A 25,038-nucleotide genomic window follows, 5' to 3' on the forward strand; every position below is an offset into this window, starting at 1 on the left:
AAGAAAGAAGAAAACATCTTTATTTTTATTTTTTTTTAAAAAGCAATTGGGGTTAAGTAACTTGCTCAAGGTTACACAACCAGTTATTTCTGGGTGTGGTGCTGAGTATCTGAGCCCGGATTTGATCCAGGTCATCCCAACACTGGAGCCGGTGCTCTTACTTGCTGAGAGCCACCTGGCCGCCCCAAAAACATCTTTTATATACAAAAATATTTAATGGAAACTAAGAAGATGCCCATTAATTGTGGAATGCTGAATAAGTTGTGATATATGAATGTGAGGGAATACTGTTGTGTTGTACTAAATGAGGAAATATATGATTTCATAGAGACATGGGAAAACTTACATGAATTAATGCAGAATAAAGGAAGCAGCCCCAGAACAACTTATAACATCAAAATTATGAAAATAAACAATTTTGAGGATTTTAATAATGATAAAGGATGAAATGAGTAGAAGCAGGAGAACAATTTGTAGGATAATAATGATGGGGGACGGGACCCCAATAGGTTCAGCAGGAATTATGATCTTATCTAAGACTAGAAAACCTGCAATATCATCTGGAAAGAATTCAAGGTTTCAGGCTTAATTGGAGTGAGAGTTGTAGAAGTTTATTGTTATGCTTCTATGAGAAGCGGGCAAGAGTCCTTTAGGGGACCTGCAAGTGAGAGGGGTACATGCTTTTACCTCTAAAGGGTAGGGCTGCCATTGTCAGGGCTGACCAGACGGAGAGACCTCAATGCATAGACAAAGGTCAGAGCTGACCAGGAGGAGCATGTGAATAGATAGTTTAGATAAGATTTGGGCCAGGTTGAAGCAGACAAAAGGCAAGGACAAAGGAGGGTGTGGGCCAGGCCTGAGAAGAAACGAAGAGATTAAGTAAGAACAAAAGGGGTCACAGGGTGTTGCCTAGGTGGAGTGTGGGATAGGGAGAAGGGGCAGAGCTCAAGGATGGGAAAGGACAAATTGCAGTTACAACTGAACAGACTGGTTTTACAAGTTGGTTTCACAAATTGATCTAGACCCCAGGTACCCCATCAATAACACCATAAAACTCAACTTTGAAAGCTGTATTATGACAATACAATGACCATTCATGATTCCAGAGGATCAATGATGAAATGTTTATTCATTATAGAGAGGTGACAGATTTCGGGTGCCAAGTGAGATACCTATCTATACCCATATTGTGTACAATCATTGTAAGAATTTAATTTGACTGCATATTTGTCATAATAAATTTGTTCTTTTTTTAATAGAAAATAGATTTATTTTTTTTAATGGGGTGGTGGTGCTACTGATGTGAAATGTGTACACTTAGATGAGGTCACTAGTTTAGTTTAATTAACTGTACTACTGTGTTACTGAGGCCTCTTACTGAGTGGGAGTAATCTGTAAATGTAAAACCAAAACACATCAATAAAACTTAAAAAAAAAGAATCAAGTCAAACAGGGAAATTTTGTTATTACCCTCCTAAATTTACTAAATATACCCTTGAAAACTGCATAACAGAAGTTCATAGTAGGGCGTCTAGGTGTTGCAGTGAATAGAGCAGTGGCCCTCCATTCAGGAGGACCTGAGTCCAAATCCAGCCTCAGACACTTAACACTTACTAGCCGTGTGACCTTGGGCAAGTCACTTAACCCCAATTGCCCTGCCTTCCCCCTCCAGAAAAGCAAAAAAAAAAAAAGTTCATAGTTTCACATACAATTCTTTTTTCTTCTTTGTGTACTTTGTTTTAGAGCTTATTAAGTTCACAATGAAAATTTTTAAAAAAGGGATGCCAACTCCTCTACTGTCATTTTTCCGTATGGAAGGCCAGCCCTCAGCACCCCACCGTGCCATCACTACGTAGGCCACTGGTAGGGAGCGTCCGGCCCCAGAAAACACTGTCACACTGCGGGTGGCTCATTCAAGAAGCTCCTAAGTGGGCTAGGAGGAAACCGCCACCGGAACACGCAGGCGCAGATACGTCATTCCGCGTTCGGTCTGCTACTGACTCCCCCTGTTCAGTGCCCTGCGAATGTTTGGCGTTGCCATGGTTGCGCAGCCCTCGTGCGAGTTCCAGTCGCCAGGGCAACGGGATAGACAGAAGCTGGGCCTCCCAGGCGGCAGCCACTGTGGAGATGATGTCCAATAAGGTGCATGGACTGCCCTTCCTGCCGGGCTTCTCCTTCAGCGATCTCACGGTGAGGATCAGCTTGGCCTCGGCAAGCCCACTCCCCACCTGCCCTAAGGGCAGCCAGCACCCCGGCTGGGCCCAGTCCCTATTCTTTGCCTCCCATACCCCACCCCCTCTACCGCTCCAGCCCAGCCTCCAGCTCCACCTTACACCTTCAGCTGCCGACGTTATCCTTCTTCCAGCTCCACCTCCCCCTACCCAAGGTGCATCCCTCCAGATGTTTTCCTGCTCCCAGCCCCAGATCCCACCCATCCCTGCTCCTTTCCCACGTCTAGCTGTAGACCTCTCTCCCCTAATCAATCTTATCCTTCCACAACCAGATACAGCTCTCATCACCACTTTTTTCCACCTTCTCTCAGCCCTATCTTCTTCTTTCACTTCCAGCCCATCCCTCACCACTCATCCTTTCTCCCAGGCCTGCCCCCAGCCTCAGCCCTCTCTACCCACTCCCATCCCTTCTCCAGATCCATCTCCCATTCCTTCTCCTTCCATTTCAGCCCTTCCCCCTTCCATCCCAGCCCCTTTTCCTGCCCATTGCCTTTTACTCTCCTATCTTCTTTAAGGCCCCCAGCCATAGTTCTCCCCTTCATTCCTGTCCCTTCTCCCAGCAACAACCCTTTCTCTATTGCATTCCCCTTTCAACTCATTCTTTCACCCAACCCCATCCCTATTCTTAGCTTCATCTCTCTTTCCTGTATTCATTCCCCCATCCCTTAACACTAATAATTGAAATACACATAACATTTTGTAAAGGGATTTATATAAATTCTCATTCGAGCCTATCCCATAGCCTTCCAAAGCCTCCACCTTAATCTTTCTCCTCAACCTCCATTCTTCCCCATCCCAGACTTAACCCCTACCCCAGCACTATTGCTTCCTTTCCCCCCATTCCTAGCCTATTCCTCTAGCTCTCTTCCTCCATGTCCTTCTCTATTCCTTCCACTCTGCCTCTGAAATCCTCTACCTCTCCTCTTAGCATCATCTGCAGTCCTTGCCTGTTCTCCCTACCAGTGATGCAGTATAAAGAACACAAGCTGGTCTCTGGAGTGATCTGGATTTAAATCCTGCTTCCCATCCTTTTTAACAATGCCACTTAATGATATCCCTTAACCCATCTGAGCTTCAGTTCTCATGTGTAAAATGGGGATCACACAATCTAGGATATGGAAGTGCACCCTATGTCTAAACTAAGGAATGTCCTCTATGGCATCTTCGGGCATCCAGCCTCCACTTGAAGACCTGCAGTGAGAGGGGACCCATTAATCCTGAGGCAGCCCATTCTATTTTTGAATAGGTCTAGTTGTTAGGAAGTTTTTCCTTATATCAAGACTAAATCTGTTTCTCTACTACTTTCTTCATTTCTCCTACTTCTGCCCTGTAGGACTAAGTAGAAAAAAATATATAATGTCTCTTTCAGGTGATAGACCTTCAAGTACTTGAAAACAGCTCTCTATCTTAGGTAGGATGCTAAATTTTCTTTTCTTCAGGTTGAATGTCCTCATATGCTAACCATGAGGTAGGTACTCTGGGATTAATTGTTGTACCTGCCTCAACAGGTTGTTTTGAGGGAAGTAGGTAGTAAACCCATATTAGGAATGGTAGCTATTTGTTTTTATGCTGATCCTTCCTCTCCAAGTCCCCACTCCACCTAAGTCCCCTTTCCAAGTCTTTCCTGCTAGCCTCCATTAGTGTTTTCATCTGTAAAATGAGGTGATTAATACACATAGCACTTTCCTCACAGGTTGTTGTAGACACACACTTTGTAAATCTTTAAGCATCATAGAAAATGTGAGTCATTATGCCTCTTGCTTCAGACTGCCAGCCTCATTCCATCATACTAACTCTAGTTCTCTTCTCCCAACCCCATCCATCTATAACTTGCTTACAGGCAAAAGAGACCTCCCAGGAAACAAAGCTCACCAATTGACTTGGTCAAGCAAAACTGGAAAAGAAAGGGGAAAAAAAGAATCACTCAGATGAAGATTAACTTACTGACTGGCTGTCTGCTAACTTTAAAATCTTCTTCATCAACATTTCATATACTCTTTGCACTTTATTTTCCCTTCTTCCTTATAAGCTATCCCTCCCCATTTGCCAGTGTGACCCTTCTCCTACCCAGTCAAGATACCAACTCCATCTTTGATCAGACCAAACTGCCTCATAGAATCTGATCTCCCTATAGATGATCTAATTGTAAATTAAGGAGCAGGACTTTCTAACCTTACAGTTTTGCTTAACCAAGCTAATGGGTGAGTTTTTGTTTCCTGGAAGGTCTCTTCTGTCATTTAGCCAGCAGATTGCCACAGAATCAGCCAGAGATGCACATATTTTACATTTAGTTTTGTGTTCCAAATGCATGAAATGCTTTGAATTCAGTGGGACGAAATGCCAATGTATTTCTCTGGAGAAGACAATGTTGTAATTTAGATGTCAGATTTGGTGAGGGAATAAAGATTCTGGGATTCCCTCCCCTTTTTCATCTTGATTATAGGGCAATTGTTAAGTCCTTGCATGTGTTCATCATCTTTGACCTTAAGAATTAGATGCAAGTTTGAGTTTTCTGCAATTTGAAAATGATGCTAGGAAATTTACTGGAGATGGTGTGTTAATACCTTGGTAATGAGTCAAAATTTTTTTGTATGTGAGCCTGTTCTTAGAGGTGGGCAATTTGAGTGACTTATCAGGCAATGGCCTTCTGGTATATTCATTGCTGTCACCCAAGCAGAATGAACTGTGAGCACTATGTACCCAAACCAGTAATTTAAGTGGTACCAATGAAGATGCAGTGAGTGGAAGTAACGTGAGGTCCTATTTGCAGTATTGTGGGCCTTGGGTGGAAATGTATGCAAAAGTTTTTATGAAAGGGAGGACAAGGTGATGAATGAGTATGCTTTTCTCTTGAAAGGCCATTTTTCTAGGATTGTCCTAGTCCTGCACAAAGATTCAGAGATGCTTCATATTACAAATTAGTGAAGCCTCTTAACCAAAAAGGAGAAAGCAATTTGAAGCAATGGATGCTAATTTGTCCTGAGGGATAGAAGAAAACAAAAATATGTATACTACAACTATTACTACTACTACTACTACTACCACCACCATCTCCACTACCATTTATATAGTGCTTTAAGATTTGCAAAATACACATATTATCTTATTTGATCTGTCCGTTAGGGAAGTAGCACCCAATGTAGGGTATTTCCCATGTCATATATTATGAGGTGGCATGATAGAGTGGTTAGAGAGCTAACCTCAGAGTTGGGGAGATTTGTTTCAATTTCTGCCTCTAATACATATTGATGAGTATGTCATTTACTCTCTTAGTACTAGACCAGAGGTATCAAACTCAAAGCTTCGGTTGTAAGGAGTTTGCAAAACTCCTTTTTATGGCTGGAACCAAATTAAAATATAATTGGGAAATATTTAACAGAATAAATAAAAATACAATATAAATATATTAATTTGTGGTTTTTTAAGTCAGTATGTAGCCTATGGGGTTTGGTTTTTTTCCTGTTTGAATTTGATATCACTGCTCTAGGCAACACTCTTTTTTTTTTTTTTTTTTTAGCAATTGGGGTTAAGTAACTTGCTCAAGGTTACACGGCCAGTTATTTCTGGGTGTGGTGCTGAGTATCTGAGCCCGGATTTGATCCAGGTCATCCCGACACTGGAGCCAGTGCTCTTACTCGCTGAGCCACCTGGCCGCCCCTAAGCAATTGGGGTTAAGTAACTTGCTCAAGGTTACACGGCCAGGTGTTTCTGGGTGGGTGCTAAGTGTCTGAGCCCGGGATTCGATCTCCAGGTCCTCCCAACACTGGAGCCGGTGCTCTTACTTGCTGTGCTACCTGGCCGCCCCCCTAGGCAACACTCTTAAGACTATATATATTGCAGAGAAGATGCCATCCTTCTTTGATAGAGAGGATTTCTTCATCCTTGTAACAATGAAATCACATTCTTATCAATGTATTGTGAATCAGGGGCAGTACTTATTGAAAGTGACCTGTGTAAGGAGTTTTAATAGTAAGTATGGATTAATACTGCATACTCTCCAGTTCTTATAAGAGAGGACATGTAGTGCAGTGCAGTCATTTAAATAAAGAAGCAGGAGGAAACAAGTATTTCCTCATTTACTAAGTGCCAGGCACTATACTGTTTTGCAAATATCTCATTTGATGCTTAAAACAATCCTGTGAGGTAGGTGCTATTCTTATCCCTATTTTATAGCCTACGAAACTGAGGCAGAGTCAAATTTGAGCTTGGGTCTTCCTGACTCTAAGCACTCCCATCTGTTGTGCTACCTAGCTGCTGTATACCTCAGTCTTGAAAGAAGTTAGGCTAGGATTCAAAGAGATTAGACTGTGAGCAAGGAAAAAGTTTTAACTAAAGATTAAAATAGATTTCTCAGAACTAGTATTTCAGGTTACTGAATTTTGCTGCTGACAGATGCCACTAAAAGATTATTAATTGTGAGATAAAATGGTCACAATCTTAGCTTATAAAACACTTTTTTTGCTCTATTTCCAAAGATGATCTAGTTGTAAATTAAAGATCAGGACTTTATAAGTCTTATTTTCAACTCAATTACTACCTCACTGTTTATCAGCCTAGACAAGCAATTTAATACTTCACCCAAAATGTGATCATCTTTTAATTGTGTTTACTTTCTCCATGGAAGTTTAATGATGTTTAAAAACAAGGAATAAAAATTGTTTTTATAATAATGGGTTCTCCAGTAATATATTACAAATGCACATATTGTAGTGTTCTTAATGATTCCATTTCCTTCCTCAGAAATCTGCCTTTCACCGAAGCCAGACAATGGGTTACAGGAATGGCTATGCCTACTCTCGAAATCCAACAGTGGGGATTGGTGGAGGTCGTCTCTATGCAAACCAGCTGTCTCAAGCTGATGTGGATGAGTTGGCCAATAAGAGACCTACAGTCACCTATGAAGAACCCAAGCAGGTTCCACCTCCTGACTTCATTCCTGCACATGTGGCCTTTGACAAAAAGGTATGATTTGGAATTTATAACATTTAAAAAGTTGGAGAGACAGTTCCTGGATAATTAATCATTTTATTAATAAAAGGGTCAGTAATACTCTTGAATTCGAACAACCAGTCATAGCCATAGGCTCACAGTTTATATGCCCTTGGAATCGTGGGTGTTCCTGATAGTAGTAATCAACTGTGATTGGTCAACAATGAGAGACAATGAATATACAATGAGATGCGAACCTATTCTAATGAAGTAACCTGGATTGTGTTGTTTACTTCTAAATTGCCCAGCTTTGGGAAATCTAATTACAGAATTTATATACCCCACCCAAACCGGAGCAGAACACAATGGACTGGGAGTTTCACCTTAGATTAAATTTCTTATGAAGTTGGGTGGGGTAGCAATTCCTAGATTGAGGAGAATGTTAATCTTATGTGCTATCATCAGTCCTGTCCTTCCCTGGCTGAGCCTTGAAAAGAGAACTTTTGAATCTCCCCAAATCACTAGTTATTAATAATCGTTTCTCTCAGATTGTATGAGCTCCTTTGTTTTCATGATGAACCAACTCTTTGCAGAGGAGTTAACAATAAACCAGGTTTCATAGAACATGCCAAGGAGAACATTTTTTCAATGCTTTAGCTCTTAGACAGCTGAGCTCTGAGTTGAAAGAGGCTTTCTTTAGTAAGGAAGTAGATTTTGGTAAATAAATGAAAGAAATTCCCTAGAGAACTCATAATAATTTCAGGATATAATTTAAAGACAAGGTGGATTAATTCTGAAATCGGGAGGTGGGGAGTAGGGGGTAGAACTCTAATTATGCTTATTTGCTATGTGTTGCTTCTTTTGAAAAGTATGCTGTAGTAGCAAAAGATCTATGATCTCAGAGGATCCCATAACGATAAGAATGAAAACAGTAAGTCCATATACTCAGGTGACTGTTTCCTCCCGTCTCGTGTCTCGGAATATGTTTTTAGTTCTACAAGAAACACTGAAGACCGAACAACTAAAGAGCAAACTGTGTAGGGTCTTTTCTCTTGTTTTTCATTTTTCTCCATGCCTTTGCCATGCAGCCTGTATATTCTTTGTATCTATTGATACTTCATCTCATTACTGCTTTTCCCACTGTGCAAGCCTATTTTCTTTCACCAGCCAATCTTGCTATTTCAGTTGCTTTACAGTCTGAGTAATACTTTTATATTAGAGGTTCTCCCACACACATGTTTTAGTGCCTTTTGGATTACTTTTTAGTTGATTTTTTTTTTTAGTACATGAATTAGTAGCATTCATTTGACTCTGTACTTGAACCTTTTTATTTGTATTGGGTTTTTTCTTTTGTTTTTCAAATGTCTTCTTGGGGTACTGATACAGTTTGCGGTTGCTGGGAACCCCAAAATATCAGAATACAGGGTGGTGTGCTCCTGGAATGAATTCACTCACTCAGTCTTCTAGTCAAATAACAAGGTTTATGGTAACTCCAATAGAAGTGGGTAGGGTTCCTAGAGAACCTGCAACTTAATGGAGGTGAGATTGATACTTATATACGAAGAGACAGTGAAAGGATCTGGATGGGATTAAGAAGTGCTAAATAGTCTGGGGTGAGCCAGGTGCTAGAGTGAAAGGAATATCAAGTAAACCAATTAGATGATCTAGGTGGAATTAAAGAGTAATCTGTGTATGTCAGTAGTTTGGTGTGGGCCAAGTATGATGGCGAAAGTAATGACAGGTAAGCTAATTATATGATCTAGGTGGGCTGGAATAGACCAAGTGCCTTGGGCAGAGGCTCCTGAGATATGTGCTGCTGAAATATATGGGAAAATTCAGGGCCTTTAGGGGTCCAAGTCCCATCACCCCATCAGTACCATATTTAATTTGTCACTGTTTGACTTACACCATCCATTCAGTTCACCAAACCTCTTTGCTCAATATGATGGATAATTCCATTTCATTCCAGAACTGAAGAGCTACTGTTGACATTACCATTTCTTTCCAAACTGGGCCTTTGGCTCATCCCACCAAGTTTTTGGCCTCCTGGCCAGCCATTTATGGTCCCATGGAATTTAGTCTGCAAGTGATAGAGTTGATGGTTTATATCCTGGATAAATGAATTACCTAATTGATCTCTCAGTGATAGCAAATGTACTAAATCTATCAAGTCTATCTCTGACTTTCTGTAAAGTTTTAAATTTACAAATATATTTCATCTTGCCCAGCTTTCAGATCTTCAAGGGACAATAGACATTATGTGTAGCATATTTGGTTTTTTGTTTTGTTTTCAGATTTGTTTTGTGCATTATAATTTCAAAATTGCCAAGAATTTGCATTCTGGAGGCATTAGCTATGAGTCTTGAGATAGAAAAGGCTGTTAAACACACTTGACATTTGGTTTTATGGCTTAGGTAATTGTGAAAAAAAATTTTGTAAACTAAAATTTACTTGACATTTGCATTGCTCTGACTTAAGTCCACTTAGTGTCAATGTGAATTGGTTGTGTTTTGGATATTATTTCTTAGCTGTTGATACAGCTAGAAAAGTAACTACCAGGTTCAGACACTTTTTTTCTTCTTAGTAGGTGAAACAATTTCCTGTCACTGCTTCATATTCTCAAACTTAGCCCACAAAAATGAAAGTTGAGCAAAATAAAAGTGGGATCTTTTAAGTTGTGTTATGTGATAGGAGAATACCAAACTTCACAAGCAAAAAGATATCCAGAAGCTCTACATCAAAAATAAAATGCATCTCCTCCCAGATTATCATAATTCTGTAATGCCACCTTGCATGCCAACTAAATGTCACATTAAAAAAAATGAAATAGCTGATGCTCATTTTCCCCTTTACTTCCTGCAGAGAACCAAGTTCAGAGTTTTGTGTTTCTCTCTGAAAACGAATGCCATTCTAACTAATTAATAAAAAATAAAAAAGCAAGGGATTTTTTTTCATAAAATAGCTACTTTCACTGTGAACAGTTTGTGGTAGAAACATAGAAACTTGAACTCTCTTCCTCGTAGGGAAGCAGAGAAGGAAATCACTTTTTACTGGGAAATCTAATTACTAAATATGTAATTAATCTATTTCTGCAATCTGTTTCTTACCTGCTGGTTTACACATTGGCCATGATTTCTAGCATGTTACCTGAGTTGTCCAATAAAAATGTGTAGTTTCAGGCACACATGCATATTATAAACCAGAGTATTGCTAATATATCTTTTCAGATGAACTAATAAAAAACAGGGAGGTATGTAAACAGAGAAAAAAAGTATTAGGTAAATTTGGGCCACTTATGGCAGCAGTTGAAATAAAAAATTTTTGTATGAGTTTGAGGAATTTCAAAATAAGGAGACTTAATCTGTTTGTTTGTTTTCTATCCCGTTAATTCCTCTGCAGTCACAAAGTGTTGCTATAGAGGATAAAGTTTGTCTGAGGAGGACTTCTTGAACCATGCCTCCCTCCCCAACAGAAGGGGGCAGAACTGATTCTCCCAGACCACATTTGTGCTGCGGCCCTCAGGCATGGGACTTGGCTTTGTACTGGAGCTTTCCATTTGGCTGCTGCTTTTCTGTCCCTTCCTTCTCTAGCATGGAGGTAGAGACTGCTTAGCAGGCACCTGCTTTGGCTCCAAACAATGACTCCCTCCGACCAGAAACAGAAGAAAGTTGCTGAATCAAGTTTTGTTTTGCCCCTTTGAGGAGTGTGTGCAAAGGTACAAATTATTAATTTAAAAAAATTAATAAACTATAGCTCTCCTAAGCTTCCCCCAGCCAGATGAAACTCCTAGCTGATTAAATTGAGGTATCCCTCTGATAATTAATCAAGAAAATGTAGCAGTTAAACGTGCAGCAGCAAGAAAATGTATTATTATATCACCTGTGACCATACCAGGCACAAAGAAAAAAAGTTGGGGATGTAAATCTTTTTCCTCTTTTCCATTGTTCTTAAAGACAGTTTCCTCTCAGTTGTCCCCTCAGTTGTGTCCTCTCTCTGTCATCTCTTGGCTCGTGAAACCCCAAGGTAGACACTGGACCATTTTGCAGCTAGCTCCTTTTTAACTCCTGCTTATTCTCACTGCCCAGTTCCAATTTCCCAAGCTGACATAACTTGCCAAGTCAATCAATCAATATTTATTAAGTGCCTACTATGTGCCAGGGGCTGTGCTAAGTATACAAAAAGAAGCAAAAGACAGTTCCTGCCTTCAAGGTGCTGTAAGCAAAAGCAAGGTAGGATTTTTGTTGTTTTTCTTTCTAGAGTTCAGTTTCCCAGGCTCATGCTAAATTGTAAACATCTGAAGGATCAATCTCCTTTGAACCCTGGGACTTCACAGCTGTGCTGAATCATGTAGGCTGTGATGCCTTCTGGCTCTGAGCCTATTAGTTGAAAACTATGTATACTGGGAGGTCGGTAGTTTACTTGGGGCTTACTCAAGGGAAGGATGTTGCTTTGTGATTTGGTCAGACGAGACTCTGGTAGCTGTTATTAAGGAGCCCCCTGACTGTGCCTGAACCCAGATGTTGGTGCTCCCTAGTCTGGTAATTAGGTATCTATCACTGTTTAGACAGTTGTAGCCCTGTCTATTGGATTCTTTCTTGGTCTGCTTATCTGTACTTATCTGTCTGTTAATTAAAGTCCATGTTCAGGGTGCTGACCCTTACCCTGAACTAGTGAATGACTTATATGTGTTTAATTAAAGTAAGATTGTTAACCCCTTTGAAGCTGTCTTTCTTTTAAAAAAGCAGATAAAAGAAGGGTGGCTAGGTGGTGAATTGAATAGAGCACCGGCCCTGCAGTCAGGAGGACCTGAGTTCAAATGCGGCCTCAGACACTTAATACAAAAACTAGCTGTGTGACCTTGGGCAAGTCACTTAACCCCAATTGCCCTCCAAAAAAAAAGCATATCAAAGAACCTGCTGCTTAGCAGGCCATCCTGGGTGTGCTAGAGTGCTTGCTAATACAGTCTAATAGGGGAGACAGTATGCAAACAAATATGTATGAAGCTAGCTATGTACAGGATAAATAGTGCAGTGAATGATAAACCTGAGAGACGGTTTCTAGATAATTAATAATCAATTGTTAAGTAGGCTAGCAAATAATCAATAAATTGAGGTATGTGGTCTCTCTTGTAAAAAAAAAAAAAAAGACCCCAAGTGGAGACTGTTGAATGTTTAAATGCATTTGGAAAAGGGTGTGTCCCTGACAGGTGAAAATCAACTCTGGTTAACAGTTAATGAGAGAATGAATATTATAATGAGAGGTGGTCTTTTTCTAATAAGGGGCTGGGAGACCTGACTTTGATCATGTGATCAATGACTCCCAGATCATACTGCACCCAGAAATCTATACAAAAAAATCTATTCTTCACCCAGTCCTAGTGAAGGTGAACAATAGTGGGGTTACAGTAAATATTCTGCCTAGAAAAGATGGTCTGGGTGGAGTGAATATTTGGCCTAGATTAGAAATGTTCTTGAGAGGGGTGGCTAGGTGGCTCAGTGAGTAAAGCACCAGCTCCAGAGTCGAGTTCGGTTGCAACTTCAGACACTTAACACCCACACAAAAAAAACTATCCGTGTAACCTTGGGCAAGTTACTTAATCCCAATTGCCCTCCAAAAGGCAAAAAAAAAAAAAAAAAAGACATGTCCTTGAGAGACTAGGCTTTGAATGAGCAAGCAAAAAGAGGATCTTTGGGTCCTGTATATAAAATTAGTTAATAGTATAATAAGAAAATTTTTCTCAATGGGAAATAATATTTAACAGAGGGGAAGGAGTAGAATTAAGATGGGCTAGGGAAGGCTTCCTGGAGTCTATTCCACACCCTGCCATAGATCTTTGTCACTTCCTGAGTTGGGAAGGGAATCCTGTCTCTTTTAAACACTGTATTTCCTATGAAGCCCACTGTTAGACCTACATTTGGTGGGGAGTTCATCTCCAAATGACTGATTATCCGGTGTCTGCACTGGAGAGAGAGAGAGAGTCCATGGATAAGACTTACATGACCAAAAAGAAACTTATTGGAGGCTATTCTTTACAGCCAGCTGGAAATGAGGAGGGTGGTGGTACTGTTTTCCTCCAAATCCATGTCAGGGGTGTGTGCATATATGGGGGGAGATGGTGAGATAGCTCCCTCAAAAATGACTTCCCAGCTTTCCCTTTTTGTTTAGAAGTCTTGTCTGTTATGTATCAGGAATGTCCTTTCCTTTTGAGAGGTTCAAGTATGGTACTTGGCAGGAAGTAAAATGTTTTCTATTGCTTCTACTTCCAGTTCTACAATTTGAAATCATGGAGTAAAGTTATTGGTTGAGGGGCATGAGAATATGACCAGAATATTTCTCAACTCAACATTGACTAACAAGGGGGGATAAGGAAGATTTTTATAATAATAATAGCTTGCGTTTATGTAGCACTTTAAGGTTTGCAAAATGCTTTAAAGATATTATCTCATTTGATTTTTTTTTTTGCAACAATCTTGTAAGGTGGGTGCTATTATCATCTCCATTTTATAGATGAGGAAACTGAGACTGAGAGATTACGTGACTTTTGTGGCTTTTCTAGGACCATACAGCTAGTTAGTGTCTGAGACAGCCTTCCTGGCTCCTAAGTTGAGGGTTCCATTCACTATGCTATCTAGAGTCAGCTTATCTATAGTTCCAGGTTTTATAGACCACTTGGATTCAGATAGATATATATCTGGGAAGTTATAATTGGGGAAATGAAATCTCAGCTGGGGGAAAGCAAAACAGGATAGTAGACAATTTTAAATCACCTTGCCATGCCAGTAAGGTGGCCTTGGATTGTCCTCAGATGAAAATATAAACAGCCTCTGGTGGAGATGCTTTTTGCCTTTTTTTCCCTTTAGGATTCTACATAAGAATGCTATTCATATTCTGTGGGAAAGGGAAAGTTGTGGCAAGGGGAGGGATTAAGTTCCAGTACACAAAGATCCTAATAAGGAGAGAAAGACCTTAATTATTAATATAGCTATGTATAAATGTGTGTATGTTTTCTAGCAAGCGATATAAATTCATTTATATTCTCCAGAGTGAGGAAGGATAACACTGCACTTACAGAATTCTAAGAAGCAAACATATCCTTGTGTACATAATAAAAAGGGTCATGGAAATTACAACCCAGACATTATGAAGTGAATTACAAAGGTGGTGTTGCTTAAATAGGTGAAATATCTCAGAGCTTACTTGTTAGAAAATTCCTTTTGATTCAGAAAAGGTGGGGAAATGGGGTATTCTAATTAACTGATTTTTTTTTCTCCTGTTGATGACTACTGACTTTAACACATTTAGTTCAAAATTGAAAGAGTTAGAAAGCAGTAACACTAAAACTAAACTGAAATGAGTCTGCTCCTACACATACCTCCACTTCTCTCCAGTTACATGACTGATCTCCATTCAGGTCCTCATCACTTCTTGCCTGGACTATTGCCAGAGCATTCAAGTCTCCATTTTATCCTCTATTTCTCTGCCAAAGTCATATTCCTAAACTACAAGTCTAACCATGTCATTCACCTACTCAGTAAACTCCAGGGGCTTTCTTATTCTCTCTAGCATCAACAAATAACTTTGTTGAGCATTCAGAGCTCTTTACAACTTGGCCTCAATCTATTATTATATGGTATTTCCATTCAAACAAAACCATTCTTACTGTTTCCTGTGCATGATATTCTATTTCTATCTCTATGTCTTTGCAGAGTTTGTCTCCTTCCTCACCTCTACCTCTTAGAATCAATCCCTGGTTTGCTTTAGAGGTCAATTAAAGCATTACCTCCTAAAATAGTCCTACCCCCTACCTTATAATTATTTTATATAGATTAAATATGTTTACCTATTATTTCTCCTGGTAGAATGTAAGCTCCCTGAGGGCAGATACTGTTTCATGTTGGGTTTTGTATCCCCATCACCAACTTGCAGCCTTGAGGTCATTAGTTTCCTCACCCCTGAAGGTTGAAATGAATTTAAACTGATTCTGTGATATCCTTGAAGTTGCATTTTTAATGTCCTTATTATTTGTAAAAGTAGAATGGAGGAAAAAATTCTAAAAAAATAGCATGTAATCTGCAGCAGATAATATGAAAAAGGGCCTATATGATAAAGTCACTGTTGTCATTTTTCATTTCCAGAGACATTTCTTACTTCAGGGAAGAGACTCAAATGGGGAGTTGACCATGCCCTCAGATTGAGCAAGTTCAGCATTAACTGATCTCTCCAGATTCCAATATCCATAATTTATTTTTTTTCCATTTCTCAAATGCTTTATTAACTTCTGATTTACATCATTCATTTCTGCCAGATTTTGAGTTTCAAATTTTCTCCCTGTTTTTCCCCTACCCACCACCCCAAAATAGTAGTCCCACAGGATATCCCCTCCTCCAATCTGCTCTCTCCCATATTTTCTTCCATACCCCTTTTAACTTTTCCAATAGGACATGGTGGATCTCTATGCCCCAGTGCCTGTATATCTTATTTCCCAATTACATGTAAAATAGTGTTAATAATAGTATACATACATACATACATGTGTGTATGTGTATATATATATACCTTTGATTTTAAAACTTTGAATTCCAGATTCATTCCCTTCTTCCCTTGTCACCCACCCTTACTGGGAAGATAAGCAGTTCACTATAGGTTGTACATGTGTAGCTAATGCAAAACAATAACATAGTAGATATATTGTAAAAGTCTGACTATATTTCCCTCCCTCCTATCCCACCTCCCACTTGTTCTATTCCCTACTTTGATCCCATCCCTTTTCAAAAGTCAGTGCTTCCAACTTCCCTCCCCCATAAGCCTGCCCTCCCTTCCATCATCCCCCCTCTCATCCCCTTTCCCCCTACTCTCCTGTAGGGTGAGATACCCTGATTAGTGTGTATTTCATTCTCTCCCCAAGCCAAATTCAATGAGAATAAGGTTGACCCATTCCCTTTTGCCTTCCTATTCTTCCCCTCCATTGTAACCACTTTCCCTTGCCTCTTCTATATGAGATAGTTTACCCCATTCTGTCTCTCCCCATCTCCTCTTATTATGTTCCTCTCTCACCTCTTAATTTCACCTGTTACGTATCATCTCTTCCTGTTAAATTGGTCTTGTGCCCTCTATCTATGTATACCTGTAAACATATATACACATTCACATATGTATTCATATGCCCATATACCCTCATATATAGACATATATAGACATATATATATATATATATATATATATATATATATATATTTCTATTCCCTTCAACTATTTTCATACTGAGAAAAGTTTCATCAGTTACAATTATTGTTTTTCCATGTAGGAATGTTAATAGTTCAACTTTGGCAAGTTCCTTATGATTTCTTTTCCCTGTTTACCTTCCCATGCTTCTCTTGCTTCTTGTATCTGAATGTCAAATTTTCTATTCAGCTCTGGTTTTTTCATCATGAATGCTTGAAAGTCCTCTATTCCATTGAATGACCATATTTTCCCCTGAAACATGATATTCAGTTTTGCTGGGTAGGTGACTCTTGGTTTTAATCCCAGCTTCTTTGACCTCCAGAATATCATATTCCAAGCCCTTTGATCCCTCAGTGTAGAAGCTGCCAGATCCTGGGTTATCCTGATTGTGTTTCCACAATATTCAAATTGTTTCTTCCTGGCTGCTTGTAATATTCTCTCCTTAATCTGGGAATTCTGGAACCTGGCTATAATATTCCTAGGAGTTTTCTTTTTGGGATCTTTTTCAGGAGGTGATCGGTGGATTCTTTCAACCTCTGTTTTACCCTCTGGTTCTAAAACATCAGGACAGTTTTCTTTGAGAACTTCCTGGAGGATGATTTCTAGGTTCTTACTTTGATCATGGCTTTCATAATATCCATAATTTATAAGAATGAATTGTAACTCTTGTAAATTAAAACTCTGTCAAGTGGACTGTGTTACTTATTTAAAATAATGGAGCATTTTTACACAGTTATTTAGGCTAGAGGAGAGGTTTTCAACTGATGGAGCAATGTAGGGAAATATCAGAAAGGGAGGTCAATGTACACTAACATAAAATAAGCATAACATATGAAGCCTAGAGTTATGATCCTTTTTTTTTCCAGCCCAAACAACTATGATTAATATTAGTCTATTGTTGATAGACAGTTGCTACAATTTACATTGTTAGTTAAAACTTTCCTTTTATGTGTAATAGTTACTGGAATCTGGAGGAGTAAAGAGATATGGTTCAAAGGACTGACCTCCAAAGGCATAGTGCTAGACCCCTTGTTTACTGAGACTTTTAACTGTTTACTGAAAGTTTATCTTTAATTCATAGAATCATAGACCTAGAGCTGGAAGATGACCTCAGAGGTCATCTAATCCAACCCACTTATAGATAAAGAAAGTGATGCCCATGCAGGTTTAAGTTACAACCTCGCTGGGGTGGGGAACGTGCAGCCTCAAGGTCCTCAGGATCAGAAAGAGTCAGACACAACTGAAAAATAATTGAACGACATTTCTTTTAATAATGATTTTTGCCCATTTTGTTTTTAATATGGCTTATTAAGTTTATAGTTATACCAATATTCAGCCAACCCTGCATTCCAGGTATGACTCCAACTTAGTTATAGTATATAATACTTATTGCATGTTGTTTTGGTCACTTTGCTAATATTTTATTTAAAATTTTTGCTTCTGTGTTTATTAGGGATATTAGTCTCTGGCTTTCATTTTCTGTTTCCATTCTACCAGGTTTATGTATCTGAACCCCTATCTTTGTCATAGAAGGAATTTGGTAGGATCTTGGCACATAATAGGCCCACTTAATAAATGTTTGACTATTTTTATAGATGATTTATATTGGAATTAATTGTTCTTTGAATGTTTGATAGAATTAATTTGTCAATCCGTCTGATCTTTTTCTCTCTAAGTTCATTTATGGCATGTTCAGTTTCTTCTTAAAGAGGGTTACCTCCTCTATTTCTTGTTCTGTTAATCTGGGCATTTATAGTGTTGTAAATATTCATTAATTTCATTTAAATTGTTGGTTTTATTGGGACATAGTTGGACAAAATAGTTTATAATATTATCCTTTCATATTTATTTGTTATGAAGTTGATACAGTTGCTACAATTTACATTGTTAGTTAAAATTTTCCTTTTATATGTAATAGTTTCTGGATTCTGGAAGAGTAGAGTAGATAATGTCCTCTAAACATGGCCTCATCATCTAGGGAACAAAGCTTTGGGGCAACGTCCCTTAGATGGTTCAGTGATATTGAGAGGACAAGTGAGTTCTGGAAGGAATGGAGTTGCCACACCTATGTGTATTGGGAGTGTTCACAAATGAAACCTCCAAATCTGCTGTAGTTTTAGAACAAAATTTATTGTTTAGTAGGAGAGAATGAGGCAGAAAGGAAGTGTGGATTCCTTTCCCCAGATTCTGTAAAGTTTATATTATATAGGATTTTGACAGGGACATACCTGCATTTGCCACAAGAACCATATGTACTCAATTAAGCAATTTCGCTGAGAGAGCAACTTGAAAGCAAAACAGATTGAGATAGAGATTAGTAAATATAAACATTCAGTAAAATTTGGGCAAATCTAGGGTGAATCCAAAACAAGACCTCGGTGTGGGGACTCAAAACAAAACTGTTTTGGGTTGATCCAGGACCTATGGGAAGCCAAAATTCTATGTAACCATCATTGTCATTCCTGGAGAGGTACTGAGATCAGGGTGACATTCTGGGTTCGAACAATCTCTAGTCACATAAAGTTAGGTTCAAATAGTATTAATTGGTGATAAATAATAATTCACACTGGCTGAAATACTCAGTAGTAAAAGAGTTGATGCTGAGTCATCCATGTTTTCTTTAAAAAAATTTTTTAATGTTATTTTGTTTTGTCCAATCACATGAAAAGATAGTTTTAAAATTTATTTATTTTAGACTTAAATACACAATAAGAAAAAACAGAAACATTATACACTTAAATATTACAACTCAAATGCAAAATAAGAAAAGAAATAAAAGAATTGCTGTTATGTACAGCAGAATGTAAGAGAGGATTCAAAATATACAATATTTATACAATAAATTTCCATTTCAAGAAAGCCTATATAATAAATACTACATGCTGTGTTCCAAGCTGTCCATCTTTTCTTTCCTTCCTTGGAAGTTTTCTTTGTTCTCTGCTGTGCACTTTTTACTTTGTTTTCCCCCATCCCTACCACACCAATGCTACAATCCAGCCTGGATACACACATACAAGCTATACATATAATATATATATATATGTATATACACACACGTACCAGATATACACACATGCATATATTTATGTACATAAACATATATATGCATACATGCAATTGCATACTCATATATATACTTAGGTATCTATAATTATATATAGACATAGACATTCATATGTATCCGTGTAGGACTGTACTATACTTGTTTGTCCTCTATTTCTCTGAGGGTGAATAATGTCTTCCTTCATAGGTCCAAGTCTTTCCCTATTTTTCTAAGTCCACCAACTCATTGTTTCCAACCTTATGTTGTCTGGTTATTTTATTTTATTTTTTTGGATGGGGGAAAGCAAGGCAATTGGGGTTAAGTGACTTGCCCAAGGTCACACAGCTACTGTGTGTCAAGTGTCTGAGGCCACATTTGAACTCAGGTCCTCCTGATTCCAGAACTGGTTCTCTGTTCATGTCTGGTTATTTTAAATGGTCTAAAACAATGTTGATTAATATGACTGACATATAGTGTAGTTTCCCTTTTTTTTCTCTTTTGATTAAATCTATTTTAGCTTTAACTTTGTCTGAGATCATGGTTATAAATTCTCCTTCTGATCTTTATTTTATGTTTGTGCATATCTCTTATTTCCTATCCCTCCTGACTCCTCTACTTTACTTCTACTTGCTACCTTGCCCTCCTATTGCTTAACCAACCCCGCCCAAGATACGTCCCTTATCTTCTCCTCTTACCCTGAAATCCCTCCTTTATCCTTCCCCCCTCCCTATCCCCTTGACCTTTTATTTCTTTCTATATCTAGTAGACTCTTATACCTTTCTATATGTATGTATTGTTCCCTCTTTAGCCCACTTCTGATGAGAGTAGGGTTCTAGAACTACCAGCCCTCCTTCCCCATCTAATTCCTCTGTGTCAGTTCTTCCTCTTGTACCTCATTACTCTTTTTACCTTTTCTAGGCAGTTTACTTTTTAGCATCTTAGCTCTACCCCAATCTTTCTCTCAAACTACCCAATTACTAATAACAATCTTAGACACACAATTTAAATTTCCTCATATAAAAAGTAAACGGTCTGTCCTTATGTTTTTCTTTTTTTTTTTTGAGGGGGGAAGGCAGGCCAATTGGGGTTAAGTGACTTGTCCAAGGTCACAGGGCTAGTAAGTGTTAAGTGTCTGAGGCCAGGTTTCAACTCAGGTCTTCCTGACTCCAGGGCTGGTGCTCTATTCACTGATCCACCTAGCCACCCCTGTCTGTCCTTATTGAGTCCCTTGTAATTAGTCTTTGATGTTAACCTTATATTTCTCTTGGATCTTGTATATAAAATTTTCTATTGATTTCAAGTCTTTTTGCAACAAAATCCTGAAAGTCTGTCAATTCATTAAATATCCTTTTTTTTTTCATTCAGGATTATGCTTTTCTGGGTGATATTTTTGGCTGCAACCCCAGTTCTTTTGCTCTTTGATATATAGTGTTCCAAGATTTGTGGTCTTTTAGTGTAGCCAGTATTCTGCCCCAACTCGTTTATTTTTACTGCTCTACATTCACCCTGACACACTATTTTTGTCTTGTTTGTGGAGGAAATCTGGAGAGCTTGGAGTTTTCTGAAAATACTCTGCCATCTTCTCAGAATCTTCTTACCATAAAGACAATTTTCAACATTCATTTTTTGAGAGATTTTGAGTTCCAGTTTTTTTTCTCTCCCTCCCTCCCTTTTCCCTTTCCTCCCCTCCTCCCCCAAGATGGCAAGCAATCTTATATAGGTCATACATGTGCAATAATGTAACGCTTATTTCCACATTAGTCATAGAAGTCAAAGATGAAACAACAAAAGGAAGAAATTATGAAAAATAAAAATAAAAAAATGAAAATAGTATGCTTCAAACTGAAATCAGATTCTCAGTTCTTTCTCTGGACATGGATAGCATTTTCCATCATGTGTCTTTTGGAGTTGTCTTGGATCATTGTACTACTGAGAGGAGTACATACATAACAATCATACCTGATACTGTGTACAATGATCTCCTGGTTCTGCTTACTTCACCCATCACCAGTTCATGGAAGTCTTTCCAGGTTTTTCTGAAGTCCACCTGCTCATCAATTCCTATAGCACAATAGTATTCCATTATATATTTATGTACCACAATTTGTTCAGCCATTCTCCAATTGATCTTCATTTTCCAATTCTTTGCCACCACAAAAAGAGCTGCTATAACTATTTTTGTATTTTTGGATCCTTTTCTCTCTCTCTTTTTAAAAAATCTCTTTGGGATATAGACCAAGTGCTTCACTGTTTTCTTAGATAGTTCCATGATATATACATGGCAGAATAGGTATAGTCTTCCCATGTAACAATAATGGGTTATGGTAAAGAGGGCTACTGACCCATTACCAGACAGATGCCAGGGCGGTGTACCTATCTTCCCCTATTTATTTTAAGTAGAATGATAAATGAGTATAATAATTCCCTTGCTGATTACATTCATCTATCCATTTATTTATTCATCAATTTTTAAAGACAGTCATTTAGTCCACTCCACTAACCTGGCACAACTTGAGGTAATATCCCATTAGCAATAGGGAACCACTGAAGAAACATTTAGAGTGGCAAGTGTGTTGGATTTCACACTTTCTACTTACTTATATGACCTAGGTCAGGTCTATTAACTTCATTTATCTTAGTTTCCTCTTCTGTAAAATGACCTAGACCAGGGGTTCTTAACCTGGGATCCATTGGTTTTTTGGATAGATATCAGGGTGTCCGTAAATTTAGACGGGTAAAAAAATGATTACATCTTGATTTTCACTTAAACTTTGGTTTCTCACATTTTTTTTTAATTTAAAAACATTATTCTGGGGCATCTTTAGGTTTTCCTAGACTGCCAAAAGGATCTATGACACAAAAAGAGGTTAGGAATCCATAGGCTAAAAAGATTCTCTCTAAGATCTTTCAGATCTCATACTTTCTGACTGTAGCTGAGTAAAGAGACACTAAGTGGGAGAAATGTTACTTAGGTCATTTTGGCCCTTTTGTTGATCTTTGTCATTCCGAATAAAAGCCAAAAGAATACCTTCTCTATCACTCAAGTCAATAAGCATTTATTTAGTACCAAGCATTGTGCTGGGCTATTTTCTCCTCTTTTTAACTTTTCTCTTCTCCTCTCTTCTCTTCTCCCTTTTTAAAAGTCTATTTTTAAAAAGTTTTGATGCCATCAGAACAAGTTACTTTGTCAGTGGATTTTGCTTAACTGTTTTTCTTTGGAATAAGAGAGGGTTCACAGGACACAGTAGAGGAGATGAGAAAGAGCTGAAAATTACAGTGATACAAAAACAAGGGCTGGAATCAGGCTGGCTGTAGTGAGAGTGGAAAGGCAAAGGCAAGGATGAGTCGAAGATAATGAAGTTTTCAGTCTGTGTTACTGGTAGGACGAGGGAATGCCTCTAGACATGATACTGTCAATAGAAATGGGAAGGTGGGAGAACAACAGGTTTGGGGGGGGGATTCATTGTGGATATGTTGAGTTTAAGATGCCAGTGAGGTATTCGGGTGAGGATATCCAAAATGTAGTTGGAATTGTGGGACTGCACATCTGTGGGAAGATCTTTCTGGGCTAAAGATACAGAGGTGAAAGTATTGCACATAGATGTAATCATCAAGAGACAGCACAGTGAGATAAGAGCCACACAGAACCTTGAGGAGGAACACCCATCTTTAAAGGGTGGGAAGAGAATGAGGTAGATGGAAAACAATGAGAGCACATTGTTTCGGGAAGCCAATGGATGAGAAAGCATCAAGGGGGTAGAGGGGTGAGTGATCAACAGTGTCAGTTCTTTTCCAGATAAGTACAAAATATTACTATAGCAACTATTATATCCCTGCCATATACCATGAAGACATCATTTCCCTTTTAAAAATATCTTACTAGCTTTCAATAGCCCTTTGCATCAGATTCAGCCTCCTCATAATAGGTTTTTAGGGCCTCATTTTTTCCACATTATTCTATTTCTCTTCATTTGATTGCTTATTTAATTCCCTCATTGATTTGTTTGCCTACTTTAAATTTCATGTCACTTTCAGTGATGTCTCAGATTGTTTTCATACTTCCCATTCACCAAGACGTTATTTTCTCCCCTTTTGAGATATATATATATATATATATATATATATATATATACACATATATCATGTTTGCTTCCTAGCACATTTTGTGCACTCAGATGTTGAAATTATAATAAAATCATTTTTAAAAGATTCTATGATGGATTAAGGTTTTATAGGAATAGTTATATCATCAATTAACATCTATGGACATTTGTTAGTTTTGAAGGTAATGGAACTTGGCCCAGGATCCTTAAATTATCTTTTGAACACTAAAAATTATAGTACAGTGCAATCTTGTTATCATTTTCAAAAATGTTGTGGGATCTGTGACATCATTGAAGTTGGAAGAATTGACATCTTTGAGATCTCCTTAGAGAGAGAGAGAGAATAAATGTCACAGGGCTTAAGCACTTAGAGGATGGAAGCGATGGGGCATGACTTCAGTTTACTTTCTAGATGCCTGGTCCAATTCATAACTCCACCAACAGTTATTAATAATCCTATTTTTCCAGTAGCCCCTCTAATATTTGTTACTTCCCTTTTTTGTCTTCTTTACTCTATTTAATTTTTCTTGCACTAAAGGCCTACCTCAATGACTCCTTGTCATAGCTCTTGAAGGCCATGCCTAAGGAGTATAAGATCTCACAGATCCTATCAAAAAGGATAGATGTCAGATATGAATTCGGTGATGGAGTCTGTTTTTTATCCAAGAACCACCATAGAAGTAAATTCAGTTGAGACTCATCACTGGATTTGTTGCAGGGTTATAAACTTTTTAGTCATAGCAATTTTTTTCTATTTTTAAAATAGTATTTTATTTTCCCCAGTTAAATGTAAAGACAATTTCAAACATTTGTGTAAAAAAATTTTTGAGTTAAAATTTTTTTTCTTCCCCCCTTTCACTCCCTTCCTTAAAATAGTAAGCAATTTGATATAGGTTATAGATGTTCAGTAATGCAAAACATAATACCATATTGGTCATGTGGTCATAATTCTTAAAGATCATCTGCTGAGTGGGATAGGAGTTGTGCATTGGTGGTGTATCAACAAAGTTATTGATTGCTGAAGTATTACAGTATGTGTGCAGGTGCTTCTTAGTACATGAAAAGGCTTAATATTATTTGATAACCTAATAATGTCACCATTTTCTCCTCCTTTGGAGAGGAATTTCTGTTTTTATAGGTGTTGAAATTTGATGCCTATTTCCAAGAGGAAGTCCCTCTGTCTACTGAGGAGCATTATAGGATACGAAAGGTGGTCATCTATTATTACCTGGAGGATGACAGCATGTCAGTCATGGAACCTATTGTGGAAAATTCTGGAATTCCTCAGGGCAAATTCATCAAGCGTCAGAGACTGCCCAAGAATGACCGTGGGGACCATTATCACTGGAAGGACTTGAATCGGGGTATTAACCTCCCAATTTATGGGAAGACATTCCGTGTTGTTGACTGTGACTCTTTTACACAGGTATGGAATAAGTTTTGGAATCTTATGATTCCTTCAACATAACTTTAATTTAAAGGGGGGCTACTTTGTTTAAGAATAATAATG

At 38.3% G+C, this 25,038-nt stretch overlaps 1 protein-coding gene across 1 annotated transcript in view; it reads left to right on the plus strand.

Moving 5' to 3' along the window:
• Positions 1 to 2,026: 2,026 nt before the first annotated feature.
• Positions 2,027 to 25,038, plus strand: part of EFHC1 (EF-hand domain containing 1) — an 89,104-nt gene continuing 66,092 nt past the window's right edge. The window contains exons 1-3 of the mRNA XM_069070590.1: positions 2,027 to 2,190; positions 6,972 to 7,193; positions 24,667 to 24,954. Of these exons, the coding sequence (XP_068926691.1) occupies positions 2,128 to 2,190; positions 6,972 to 7,193; positions 24,667 to 24,954 (573 nt within the window). The 5' untranslated portion in view covers positions 2,027 to 2,127. The remainder of the gene's footprint in view (positions 2,191 to 6,971; positions 7,194 to 24,666; positions 24,955 to 25,038) is intronic.

Source organism: Petaurus breviceps, unplaced genomic scaffold (assembly GCF_028583685.1).
Source record: "Petaurus breviceps papuanus isolate PSGF00001 unplaced genomic scaffold, PetGlider_PUasm1.0 90822, whole genome shotgun sequence".
NCBI lineage: Eukaryota > Metazoa > Chordata > Mammalia > Diprotodontia > Petauridae > Petaurus > Petaurus breviceps.